General features: G+C 38.1%; 1 protein-coding gene across 3 annotated transcripts in view; it reads left to right on the forward strand.

Moving 5' to 3' along the window:
- The window catches only part of LOC103471873 (T cell leukemia homeobox 2), an 11,797-nt gene extending 3,416 nt beyond the window's left edge, over nucleotides 1–8,381 (forward strand). The window contains exons 2-5 of one of the 3 annotated variants that reach the window (XM_008421132.2): nucleotides 3,390–3,602; nucleotides 3,810–4,047; nucleotides 7,334–7,514; nucleotides 8,001–8,381. In XM_008421132.2, coding sequence (XP_008419354.1) covers nucleotides 3,390–3,602; nucleotides 3,810–4,047; nucleotides 7,334–7,514; nucleotides 8,001–8,012 — 644 coding nt within the window. In that variant the 3' untranslated portion in view covers nucleotides 8,013–8,381. The other 2 variants (XM_008421131.2, XM_008421133.2) reach the window with 2 other exon arrangements.
- Nucleotides 8,382–14,046: the final 5,665 nt, after the last annotated feature.

The raw sequence follows: 14,046 nt of genomic DNA on the forward strand, positions 1-14,046 counted from the left end.
ATTAATAAAAGAAACAAAATAATACGTTCGATATTAAGTAGTTTAGTATGAAGTTATAATCTCAAACGTTAAATCACGTTAAAACAACCAACTAAATATGTAATAAATAAATAATAAATGCAAACAATGTGTTAGATGACATATAATTTACAGTCGAATCTGAGCAGGAGTTATTTAAATTAATAAATCCGACCAAAATCTAAGTAACCCAGGTAATGAATGACCAATTTCAGCATTTACACTTCCGCCAATAATAAGAGTAAAGATGATCATGATTATCATGCATCAATAATGTGGATTGTTGACGCATTTCAGTGTCATGATACAGATGAGCAGCTCCATAATTCACCTAGCAGCAATAAAGCATAATTAGAGTCTTTTCTCTCTGCAGTAAATGTGTCTGAGAGCAGCGGAAATCCTCCCCGCGCTGCTTGGTTTTATTTCAGGGTGACGGAAAACAGAGTCCTCTCCTTTTTGTCCTGTGTTGTGTAATAAATAGCAATGTATGTTCACGTTATATTTCAATATCCCCCCTTAGAATCCTTCGCGGATATATTTATTAGATTGCTGCGGAGGTAATATCCGCAGTGGGGAAGGGAGGCGCTGTCACTGAGAAGTGTTATTAAGTATAAGTGGTTTTATTATGGGAAACATATTCTCCACGGTGGCATTTTATTTTTTCGATAATGCGTATGCTAAATTGTGTTACCGAGGAAAAAGATTTTGTGTTTCCACCCGTTTCATTCTTCTTTTTCGCTTCTTCATCTAATAAAGAAGGAGTAAAAGTCCAATTATGTTGTAGAATTTCTGCTTTTATTTGCTTTTCCTCTGATGTTGGAAGAGTTTCATGTGACCCCATGAAGGATCGAACCACACAGGCTGTTAAACTGACTGCACATTTCTATGTCAACACTATTAAATTGATCATTATGAAATAAAATTACTAACACTGTTATTTTATTATAATAATTTTTATTATTAAATAAAGCAGCTCCTTGAATAATATAATACAATGTTATTTATGGTATTTTTTTTTTACAACTGCAAATATACGAATTTAAATACCTAATAATCACAAGAAAAAGTCACAAAATATGCTCATATTCTACAAACAGTTGAATTGTGCTTTGGCAATTTTGACTATATGCTATAAAACTTATCATTTCTGCCATTTCCTTGTATTCTGCACAGTTTCTACAACCTTAGGTCATGAAAGCTTTTACAGCTGGCTCATGCATTACAGCAGCACATGTGTGATACAAGTTCAGCTGCATTTCAGAGACTGTAAGGCAATGCCTTGCTGCAGTCGGCATCTCCAAAAGAGCCTGCAGCTCGTTTGGTTGCCTCTGAACGTGCTCGTATGTGCCTGGCCCATTAGTTAGGCCACAGATGGCCTGAAATAGCCTCCTAATGTAGGATTATTTGGCCAGACCTGCGGCTGGGAGCAACAACAGGCCTCCTCCGTGTTCTCCCTCCGTGACCTGTAAGGCTCCAAGCTGATTTAAGCAACAATTTCTCTAAAAATCAAGGATAATGGCTATAAAGGTGTTGCAGTCCACTTATAGTGAAGTTATAGAAATAAACCGTGTTTTTGTTTGTGTAAAGTCTTGATTAAATACCAGAGAGGGTTATCCATGTCCCAAAAGGTGCATCAGTTGGGTGCAATTGCCGTTTTATTGTTATTGAGCGATTATCAAAGTGAACACATAATGTTAAGTTGTATTATGATCCAATAAAAATATCACAGAAGATTAAAAACGGAGAGGTCAGGGTTAGGCCTGCTTTCTGTGTCAGGCTCTAAATGTGTGCTGCTAATTCACACAGCGCCGATGTAAACTTTATGTGACCCACTGTTACAGCAGAATCTAGTTGCTCATCTGTTCTTTACAAATCATTTGCTCGTGTGCGCCTCAATTTGCCAATCGTGTTCAGCACCATCAGGGGACTCGCGCAGCTCCTTGGAAATGACTGCAGCACGGATAATAGCTTCGTGTTCCATTTCCCATCCAAATTGTCATCGTGTGTGCGGGCAAATGAATTTTCAGCTTGCTGAAACTCTGATAGCAGCAGCAGCAGCAGCAGCCCCGGGGGGGACACCTATGCAGATGTTTTCATATTCATTTTGGCTCCTGGTGAGCTTCTCTGACAAAACAAAAACAAATAAACAGCCTGTAAGACAGCAGGCAAACAGCTTGCTAGGGAAGAACGACACAAACACGCACTGCTTGTTTTAGTTTTTCTTTTCTCTTTTTTTTTTAGCATTTGCTTTCCATTCAGCTTCAGAAGGAGAATGTGGGCTGCAGAGTGGATCTATGGCCGACGATCTCATTACATTTATTGATCACCTGTTTACCCACGGCTGACAAAATAGACAGGATTCATAGATATTTTATGATGCAGAGGATAAGTTGTCACTAATACCCTGCATGTGAGGTTTGGAAAACACAAACTGTGTGCATTTTAGCTTTAGCTCAGCCCTGGACAAGTCGGATTTAACCTGTAGTGGCTTTTATTATTATTTTAATTGAGAGTAGTCCAAATGCTTTTTGTGTGCTTTTACAAACCAATCGGAGGAAAGGTTTTATGAATTTTAAATAATATTTCAAATGACCCAGTTCAGATTTAATTAATCAGAATATTTTAGATTTTGAAGTGAATTTGGTTTATTTATATACTATCAAGTTATAACAGTAATAGTCAAGAACTCTTAAAAACAAAAAAAATAAAACATCCCTTTAATTAGTGCTATGCTGAATAGCTGCAGTCCACATCAATGTATTCTTAAGCTTTCACCTTATTAACCTCAGAGGGGAATCCATCCATCATTTACCAGACATGCAAAAAAGCAATTTGTCATTTTGGGTGTAACTGGGAAAGTGTTTTTTTTTCTGTCATCCTTGACAGAATGGCACCCTGAGTAGTTAGCCACATAACAGATATTGAAAGCATTGTGCAGAGAAAATCAGTGTTTACATGCAAACCATTTCACTTGACAGATGTAACATTTTAAAGCTTTAGTGACAGAATTAAATGCTTTTTGTGCAAATATCCATTTTATTTAAGCCAGATTGTACTTTGTTTAAACAGAATTTGCTCCCAGCTTCTGTGTTTTTACGTTCCAGCTCATTCAAACTTTCTCTGGATGGCCTGTTTGCGCTTGATTTATATTTATAACCCTGCAAGTCCGCTCTCATTTTCTCTGAATGAGCCATATCTCATTTTGTGGTAAAAATGACCAAGTTTAAGAGAGCAGCAGTAAATGTTATTAAAATAGAGTCTGTTCATCATTCAGGCCCTCTTCATATGATTAGCTGCTATGAGTCGGTGCCAGCCCGACTGCTACTGCTGTACTCCAGATGTGGGACCTGACTGTGTCTCCCTTTCTTTAGGGGAGGAGGCAGAGGAGAGCCGAGCTGGGGAGGCCACAGGGGGGCCGGAGGCTGCCGGGTCCCTCTGTCCTCTCCCAAAGGGAGACATCGGCAGGGTCCCTGTCTGGAGCACGGTGGAGACATTAGCAAAATGCTATTACCCAGAACTCGCTCACCTGCGAGACAGCAATGGTCTTCTGGCAGACTATCCTTTTCCAAAGGGGGCTTGCCCAGGTGAGTCTCCCCCAACAATTAAATAATCATATTTTATCAAATCAGATCTTTTTTAAAGCGCTGTTTAATGTCAGTGCTGCTTATTCATCTATGTTTTGCATTTTCTGTGTTGTGTCAATGAGAGTCTTCAAAAAACTGTAAAATATAATTTATATCTTAAATTTTGTTAAAGTGAAACAAGTAATTTTTTTCTGCTCAATTTTCCAGCTGCCCTCTCACCCTTCTCGGTGACCCGCCGCATCGGCCATCCCTACCAGAACCGGACGCCGCCCAAGAGAAAAAAGCCCCGCACGTCCTTCAGCCGGGTGCAGATCTGTGAGCTGGAGAAACGCTTCCATCGGCAGAAGTACCTGGCGTCGGCTGAGCGTGCCACTCTGGCGAAGGCCCTCAAGATGACAGATGCACAAGTCAAGACCTGGTTTCAGAACAGGCGGACAAAATGGCGGTAAGACTGCAGAAAAGGGAAGGGGTGCTCATTTCTGTTTTCCTCACTTCAAATTGGATCCCTTAAAGCAAAACAAAGAGATTTAAGTAATTTTACCTGACAAGGATGTCAGCTTTTACTTCTATCATAAACTCACAGCTCGGCATGTCACTTCCTTTTTAAACTGCTCACCTACGTCTTACCTTAAGCACAATGGCCTGAAGCTGAAGCATTGAAGAGCTTGTAAAACTCAACACCTATTCTGCTTAGCTTAGCTGCCTGTCGAGGCCGGTTCGCTTGACCAAGCACAATTACTGGTGAGGCTCCTGAAAGGCCTTTTAGAAACCTGCTGTCCAAAGCAATACTGAAACACTCACAGGAGGAGCCGTCTGCCAAATCCACACACACACACACACACACACACACACACACACACACACACACACACACACACACACACACACACACACATGCTTCTTCACTTCATTCTAACTGTTGTTTATAGTCATTTGGAGGTAAACGAGTAGAAAATCAAATTATAATGCCCTGCCCATTGTTAAAGGAGCAGGACGCATATTTCAAAAGCAAATTACAGAGAGCTAAATTACCTTAAGTCATTACCTTAAGGGTTTTTATGTTTAAATGACCCTAATGCTTTTTAAATGACTTTTTTTTTTAAACAATCGTTGCAGTTAGAAAACAGATAAAAAGTTTTTGCAGGTTGGAGTAAATTTATTGGTACAGTACAAATTTAATCACCTCCTTTCTTAAATTACAACCACAAACTTGGTTGCATATTTTTGGGATTCTGTGTGGGAGAGAAACACAACATAATGTTTAATTTTGACGTGGAAAAAAAAAAGATGATTAAAGCATGAATTTGAGCTGTGAATTAAAATCTAAAAAGTGTGGCTTAGATTCATTCATATTGTAGAGAGGAAATTACAATTTACAAGTCTTTTATGGTTTTGCAGCTTTACATGTTTATAAACTAAATTTTTTTTTTTCATTTTAATTTTCTTTTCAAAAGAGTTGCTATGAACGTGAATTTGTAAATATTGGCACAAACTCTCAGTTAGAGTTTGGTCAAACCTTGTCTAAACCATTTCCTTGCAGCTCTGGCTTTATGTTTCCTGCTGTCTCCAATCATTTTCACTTTAACTCTGGAAAGCTTCCCCACAGCATGATGCTGTCAAACTCCATTTCCTAACGAAGCAATGTCTGCAGACAATTGGTTGCTTTGAATTTTATGTGGTGCTATAAAAGAGAGAGGGCATGAATGCAAAATGCAAAAAAAAAGGTTTTCCATCTCATAGTAATGCTTTATTTTAAAGGTGGAGTGTCTTAAATAATTCCAATACAAAATATTTTAAAGTTTGTTGCTTTTACATAGATTATTCTAAAAAGGTTAGAACGGCATAAATACTTTTGTTGGGTTTTGTAGTTTGTTGTATTTTGCTGTAAAAAAAAAAAAAAAAACTGCTTTTACATGAAAATCCTCCAAACAATTACATCATCCAGTCTGAGTCTGCACCACCGGCTGTAATAAAATGAGTCTGCTCACAATAAAACACCAGCAAAGCGTATCCTGACTGAGCGCCATGTCACAAACGCAACGGGGGAATTGGTTTAACTCATTTTTCTGATTCCTACTTTTGCTGAGATTTATGCCACGCTCCCCCCGTTAGTCTTGCTTCTGATCGGATGAGCGTGAGGGATGTCTTTGCGTGACGACCACGCTGGTAACAAGACGATGATCGAATCAACAGCCGGGGAATCGGATTATGATAATGCTGTTAACAATAATGTGTGGCTAATGGATGGAGGTTGGTGTGCGTGAAAGAGGGGGTGTTCAGAGGTGTGCTCCTGACTCCTACCTACCATTCAGATTTTGCTGTTGAGCAGCTTTTTTTGTTCACTACTATCCTTTCTGGAGATTTATTGCTACAATTTGCACAAACATCAAGAACAGAGTCCTAAATTACTAATGTTTCAAACACATGATTGATCTGAATGTTAAGTTTAGCTATTTAATCATATAGATTCTAAATAAAATCAATATTTCACCTACATCTAAGGAGAAACGGAGGTGCATTTAGGAACTCAAATATCCCCATGTCAGTGTTAGCTCCTCCACTAATGGTCGTACCGGATGTACAGGATGTGCTTTACTGGTGCTGCTCTGAAATAAACAGAAAAGCAGATGTAAGTTTTCACCTTGAGGCACACCCTCCCACCGCTCCTCCCCAGCTCTTGTGACTCGTGTCAATCAGCAGCCGTCTGGGCCTGGAGCTAATCCTGCAGTACAGGAGCTGAATAAATATTCAGGTGCAGCAACCAGTTTGCAGCTTTTCACCTGCAACGTGTTTCCCTTTCTGTTTGCAGCCTGTTGATAAAAGCTCTACCATTTCTGTGAATTTGTAAGGAAATTTAAGTTTGTTGTGAATTACTTTTTTTAATTAAATTCCAGCAGTACCTGATTTTAGCACTTTAGTTTATGACTTCTTAGAATGAGCAGTAACTGTAAATACTTGTTTTTCTTATTTATTTACAATAAATAAACAACTAAATAAAACTAAAGAAATGGTGAAAATAAATTTGTATTTGAATTTGTCATTTTATTCATTTTTTCATGGAAATATAATTAAAACGTTCTCTATTTAGAGCATTTTGGCTGTAAAACATTTTCTGATGAATTATTTTTCTTAGAATTTACATTTACATAATGCAGTTATTTTGATATTTTAATTCACTTTGTATATTAGTGTTGTCATTTTTTAACAGTTAGTTAAGATGCTACTTTTTATTTATTAAATAAAAACACAAAAATAACAAGGAATTCCTAAAAATAGATATTTCCAGTCAACATATTTTATTATTATATTTTTTTGTCCATAATATCTGTTCTATCTTATTTTTTTCTGCAATGTTTTTATTGTGAATTTTATATTTTGTCAGATTTTTTTAAATTTTTTTGCCAATTCCTATTCTGCACATGAACTGGTTCATTCATGTGCAGCATGTATTGTTTTCCCTTATCCTATTTTTAATTAATATGTGTCAGAACTGATTTATTTTTTAAGGTCACCAAATTGTTTACACATATTTAAATGTCTATGTTTGTTTTGTCCTATTTTTTTGTTTTAGAGTAACCAGCCCAAATTAATTACTGGATTTGACACCCTGCTTAAAATGCAATGATGTAACATGTTTTGTTTTTGTTTTTTCTGTACATGCCTAATAAAACAAAACATAATTTTGGTTTGAAAGCATTCTCGGCTCACCGTCCGTATCCTCCTTCCTACAGGAGACAAACTGCAGAGGAAAGGGAGGCAGAGAGGCAGCAGGCCAACCGGCTGATGCTGCAGCTTCAGCAGGAAGCTTTCCAGAAGACGTTGAGCCAGCCGCTGCAGCCAGATCCCCTCTGCCTGCATAACTCCTCCCTCTACGCCCTGCAGAACTTGCAGCCTTGGGCAGAAGACAATAAGGTGACCTCCGTCACCTCTGTGGCTTCTGTGGTGTGACCGTGTGGGTGTGAATGTGTGTCTGGAAGAGAAAAGGGAGGGAGGGGAAAGGGACAAAGTTTGGAATGAAATGCCTATATCCAAGTGCCGTCAGAATAAAAAGGACAAAAGTGAGGAAAATCCTCATTTTCTCCTAAAATCTTCTCACTAATCTGGGAGATCATAGACAAAGGAAAATGATGCTTGCTTTGCAGGGAAAGACTGAGTGGACATTGTGCTTCCTCACTCACTGATCATTACCAGCAACATGGTGGGGGAAGCGAACGTAGACAGAGACGGCTATATGTTACTGTCAGGATCTACAGAAACACACTGTGCGGACCTCAGAGCACAGGAGCCGCACTTAGATGCTGTTTGTCAAAATTAAGCAAGTCTACAAGTGTTATCTAAGAAATCTAAAGTCTGTTGAGTCATACCCTGCCTTACACCAAGTTTCCGCTTTTCCTTCAGCTGTCGGTCTAAAAGAGAAGAAGGCACTTTCCCCACTAAGTGCCAGGAAACAAATGGACACCTCTGTACATGCCCAACTACTGAGACTGCCCCTCATTTGCCTCCGGATCCATCCTGCAAGGCAGCAGGAGGCTCATTGCCAGTGACGGAAAATATACAGCCTCCATTTTTTCGCTTATGACTTTGTACAATGTAGTAAAATGCATGTTTCAATCCTTTTCTGTGTGCACTCGGAGGACCCACTGAAGTCAGCTGCGGTCGAGGTGGATCTCCTCCCCAGCTGCGGAGCTCAAGTGGTAGTGGATTGGTCCTGATGATGGAATCCTCATTATGTTAAAAAAGTGTTTTATATTAAAAGATATTGTGACTTTTTGAAACGATGACCAACTTCTCTGCTTTTCTTGCCTCTTTCTGTTGTTTGTTGGGTTTTTTCACCAACTGACTGTCTGTGTTTTTTTTTATCTCCATTATGAAAAAGACACAATAATGCTTTATGATTTTAGGAAGCAGTCAGCCTCATGGGATTTACTTGTGATTACGCATTAAAGTTTCAAACCACCCAAAGGTAAGATGCCAACAGACCTGCATCTGTAAGAGAGCACAGTAGCTATTTTTTTAATCCATAAAAACCGATGACTACAGCTCCCATGTGTGCATGTGGAGCAGGGCGGTGCCAAACGACAGTATGAAAAACCCTCCATGGATAAATTAAAGTTTGAAATCAATACCAGCACAAGCTAAAACGTGGGGACAGAGAAAAGTATGAGTTTTGCTTCCGTACTGCATAGGTTTAAAGTGAGGAAACCTGGATTTGTTTGTTTGTTTTCTGCAATTTACTGTTGCAATTTAAAGGAGCATTTGTTCAGCAGATCAGGAAGAAAACTTAATCACATTATATTTGTGTCATTCCTCCAGGTTGTCTCACACTTTCCAGTCTTCCTGTTTGCCTTGTCTCTTTTGGCTGTAAATGAAGATAAATACTTGCATTAATATGGCTACTTTTTGTATAAGAATATATTTATATTTTGTGCAAAGTAAATTAACCTTGGACAAATAATTAATAACTCAGTGTTGGGGAAAAGCATTGTTTTTAGAGGTTTTCTGGTTCATTTACACACAGTATCATGCAAAAACAAACAGTGATAATCAGATTTTCTTCATTAAGCAAAACAGCACTTCAAACCAAACCTCTAATTTGAAAAATATCTAGACCCTTTGTTAGATTATAGATTAGCTATGATCAACAAACATTTTGAATCTGGGTTCAGCTTCTTTAGCCAAACCCACTAATTTCTAATCGTAAAATCATAAAATCTCTTAAAAAGAAATAAAATATTTTAAAAATTATTGGGACTTCTGCAAACCCAAGTGAAGGAACTTTACCCAGACATGGAGAAAATATGAAACCCTAGTAAATCTCAGTGCCTTGTCTATCTAAATTTCTCCCAGAATGCATCAGCAACTCATCCAGAAGGTGAAAAAATCCCGAAAAAACATCCATAGCACTGAGTGCATCAATTGACTCACTTAAGGTCAGAGTTCAATATCTACAGACATCCAGAGGAGAGTTCCCCGGTCAAAACCACAGCTGATCATGGCACGAAAGATTCTGGGGAAAATATTCTGTGTACTGACAAGGTGAATGTAGAACGTTCTGGAAACTGTGCTTCTTGTTACATTATAAAACAAATGTATCATTTCAAAAACATCAGCCCAGAAGTCAAACATGGTGGTGGCAGAGTGGTGGTCTGGGGCGGCTTTGCTGCTTCCGCACCTGCACAGCTGTTGCAACTGAAACGGCATAAATTCTGCTTCCTGTTAGAAAATCCTGCAGAGAAATGCCCAGCTATCAGCCTTTCAGATCAAGAACACATTGTTATGCTGTTGGACAATGATCAAAAGCACACCCGCAAGTCTGACTTGTGATGGCTAAAAAAAGTAAAAAGTAGAAAAAAAAAAAAAAAGTAAAAGTAAAGGCTAGTGAAAGTGAAAGAGTTAAATCGGGACTCCTCTGGCCCGACCTTAAACAGGCTGTTCAGGTTAACAAACCTGCACTGTGCCTGAATTTATTCAGTTGAAGACCTGACGTCACAGACTCATTGTTTGTTACTGTAAATGGTTGATGGGATGTGAAGGGCAGCACAAGCAGTTATTAGAGTGAGGACCCCAAACTGTATGTGTCCTCATCTTCTGTGCCTTTCAAGTGAAGTGGGCGTGGCCAGGTGTCAGTAGCTGACTGGGAACAGTGGGCCACTGTTCCCAGTCAAAACTGGGTTTTAACTTTGCTCTAGTCCAGGTTTGGTTCATGTTTTTGTTTTGACTTGTTTGTTTTAAAGTTTTGTATTTTGTATTTAATTATTCATGTTTTTTGTTGTTAATTGGTTGTGGTGTGTCTTGTTTTAATCATGACCTCAGTGACTTTAGGTTTAGAGGAACATGACTTGAGCCAAGCTGAAAGTTTTTCTCTTCATTTAATGAAATCATTGAAAAGGGTTGTTTTCTTTATTTACTCTGGTTATGTTTGTCAAATGTTGTAATTTGTTTTATGCTCTGAAAGTGGGACAGAAGGAATAACTTTCAGAAAACTTCATTTGAATAGTTCCAGCATTACTTGCCTAACCTCAAGTGAACCTGATTCCATGCTGGTGTTATTTATCAACTAAATATAATGCTAGAACGGAAAAGCAGTTTTTGGAAACTAAGTACCTCTAAATATGAAGGAGCGGAGTTGATAAGCTGCTTTGATACAGATGTGTCCTTCTGTATATAACATGAGATTTCTAGATTTATGTTTCTTGAATAACGAGACCAAATAGAGATGTTTAGTGAAATAAACACAGCACATCAGTAGAATCATCTCATAATGTCTACCAAGCATGGTGGTGGAAGGGTGAAGCTTGGGCATTGTAGTCTCTGAATCGGCCTTCTCTCCAACAGCTCATGTTTGGCTAAAGCTGGTTCCCGCTAACAATAGAGCAATATTGTATAAAAAAACGCAACGTCCAAAAATTCCTCCCCCAGCGATATGTGAGAATGATAAAGTCATGAAGATACCATCGGGCGCTTGCTGCTAAACGTGGGTTTGCAACCATCTTGCATCACTTAGTACCTCCACAGTTTTTGCTTCAGCACTAGTGACAGTGTGGAATCTCCTGTGTGTTTCTAAACTCTTTTGATTTTGATCATTCTAGAACCTGGGTAAGATCAAGTCATCATCATTCCTCATAAACATGGAAAACATCAGTTACAAGAGGGTGCACTTTTTTACTGTAACTGTGTGTGTATATTCTGCAGGCATGACAATAATGTTTTAAACTGAGCGCCGTTTGTCTTGGGAAAACAATCATTCCTGTTTTGGAGCGTCGCTCCTCCATCCTTTGTCTTGTCTGATTGTTGTCTTTAAGAATCCTTCCCACCTACACACAGACAGTCGTAAACATCTCGCTATCAATGCATCCAGCTTATCGTGGAAGTGTTTATCATCTCAGTCATAACAAAAAACAGCCTGTTTAGAAGAACAGTAAACACATCATTTACGTTCCCTTCTTGTAAATGAGCCATCATCGCCACAAACGTCCCAAAAAACGCTCCCTGTTGTACTCCGTCTCTTCTTCATGGCACCAAATCGCTCGTTTTCGTTGGACTGTGAGCACAACACTGGCCTCTTGTTAGCCTTGGCTGTACCTGCTGATGACAAATACCACATTTCACAAGGAGTGTGTGTTTTGCTTAAGCCTCCTCATATTTGCTTTGAGCAGTTTGACGATGTGGTTCGAAACAGCTGTCTGCATGTGCACCCACCCCAGACAACCCGACACAGTGCTGGAGTAAGTCAGGTTTTCAGGACGTCTTGCCTGGTTAGGATCCTGTCAGTAGCAGGCAGATCTCCAGGTGACGCCTCCTCAACCCCCATTTCCTCCTCTCCATCCTGCTTTCATCTCTCACCCCCAGAGACCTTGAAGACGTGACTTGGCCCATTTCAGAAAAATTCCTGCGTTTGCTGTTTTCATACCCGTGCTTTGTGTTTTCCTACAGGTGCTTAAAGATTTTTTTTTATGTTTTTCTTGCTTTTTTTGTTGCTTTCTCACTGTCTTCCTTCTGCCACCAAACGCTGTGTCCTTATCCAATAAAATGTCACCACACGAGAAGAGCAAGCACACAAGGCTCACACTCTATCAGGCTTCCTATCAAGCACTTTGTTTTGAACAGAGACACCTAAAAGCTATTCACTGCACAGTTATGTGTCACGCTCTGTCTATACTCATCCGTTGTTTCTTTTCTTGAGCAATAGAGTAAACATTTAAGGCAGTTGTTGCAATTTCTGTTTTGATTTAAAACTAAATCGATTTGCAAAACTATTCGGTTTTGTTGCTGTCAGATGAAATTGTTTCGCATTAGCAGTAAAATCCATTCACCATTTATAAAAACTGATTTACACCTGCCTATAAGGAATAATTTAGTGACTTTAACTTTCTGACTACCAGATGTAATAATATCACTCCATGGTGCTTATAACCAGTTTTATGCTGTGACAGCTGCTTGATTTCAGTAAAAAGCTAACGCTATGAGAAAGTGCCAAAGTGTATTAGCTCACTTCTAACGTGCTGACATGCAAAGCTTTGTTGACAAAAGCCTTCATGGTCCTTGACAATGAAATCCTGCCACGGTCCGTTAGCTTGAGTCACTTGGAAAATAGTAAAAAAAAAACAACGTATATTTAAAAGGAATTATATTGAAGACAAACATGTGCACTGTGTATGTTATCGTACTTATATATGCATGAAAGAATCCCGTATTCTCATGATATTTGGTCAGTAACAGCATAAAGGATTCTTCAAAGGCAAATTTAATAAAAGAACAAACATGAGCAAAATGAAACACTTTTAAGCTCTGGTGAAAAGTGGGAAGCAAAACAAATAGATTTTTTTCAAATGCAATTTCTGGAGAATTGTCTTCTGTTTGATTTGGCTTCTGAACAGAAATACAGCTAAATGTATTGTTTATAATTTGGGAGTAGAAAATGTTTGCAGTTGTAACTGGTTCAAACAGATAGACTGACTTCTTATCTATACACTGTAGGGATTAAAAACAACATGATTTGGGTTATATTTTCTACCCATAGGTGTGACCCAGACTACTTGGTTTTGTTTTCTATTCTCAAAACTAAGAGATACAAACGACATATAACTGTGCATATACACACTCACAGCTAAGGGTGATTTAGAGTAACCATTCAACCCCTACAAGCATGTTTTTGGACCATAGCAGGAGAAATATGAACAGAAAACCTTTCATTGTGATGAGAGTTTTACTGCTGAAAGTTTTAAAGTTCCAGTTTTTATGAAAAAATTGTTTTTGATAAAAATCAAATTCCTTATCGTATGGTATCTTTTACAATTCAAGTTTTACAAATAGAAAGATACTGTGACCAGAGTGTATAGGTATGCACACAGTTAAACTAATGCAGTAACTACCATCAACATCAGAACATAGCATCACTTCATAATCTTCTCCTGTTTCTATCTTATCAACAATGATGAAGCAAAATGTGTTTCAGAAATACACTATAGAATAGTGTGAGATGTACAATGCACATTTTTTAACATAAGTTAAACAATTATTTTCATTATTTCCTTATTTTCAAGGAGTAAAACTAATAACACTGTAATTGGGAGAATATATTGTGAAATATTAAGAAAAGTGTTTGTAATTTATTGCTTTTGTGTGTTCAGCTTTAAATTCCGGCACAAATAAGTCATACAGTTTAATTCCAAAAAATTGTGTTAAGCAAATATAATTTTTTAGCATTCAGCAGTAAAACATCTTTAGAAATGATTAATATTAGCTGAAGTTTTTTCATACTGTGCTGTTCATACAAACAGGTGTAACAAGCTATACAGGCAAAAAGATCTACTGAAAACACAAAGAAGATGGCTGATGAATCAATAAAGAAATAAATCAAAAATGAAAGCAGAGCTGAAGAAATGGGAAAGAAGTATAGAAAATTTGTCATCTAAAATATTGGTATATGCAATATAATCCTATA

This window comes from Poecilia reticulata, linkage group LG10 (assembly GCF_000633615.1).
Source record: "Poecilia reticulata strain Guanapo linkage group LG10, Guppy_female_1.0+MT, whole genome shotgun sequence".
Lineage (NCBI taxonomy): Eukaryota > Metazoa > Chordata > Actinopteri > Cyprinodontiformes > Poeciliidae > Poecilia > Poecilia reticulata.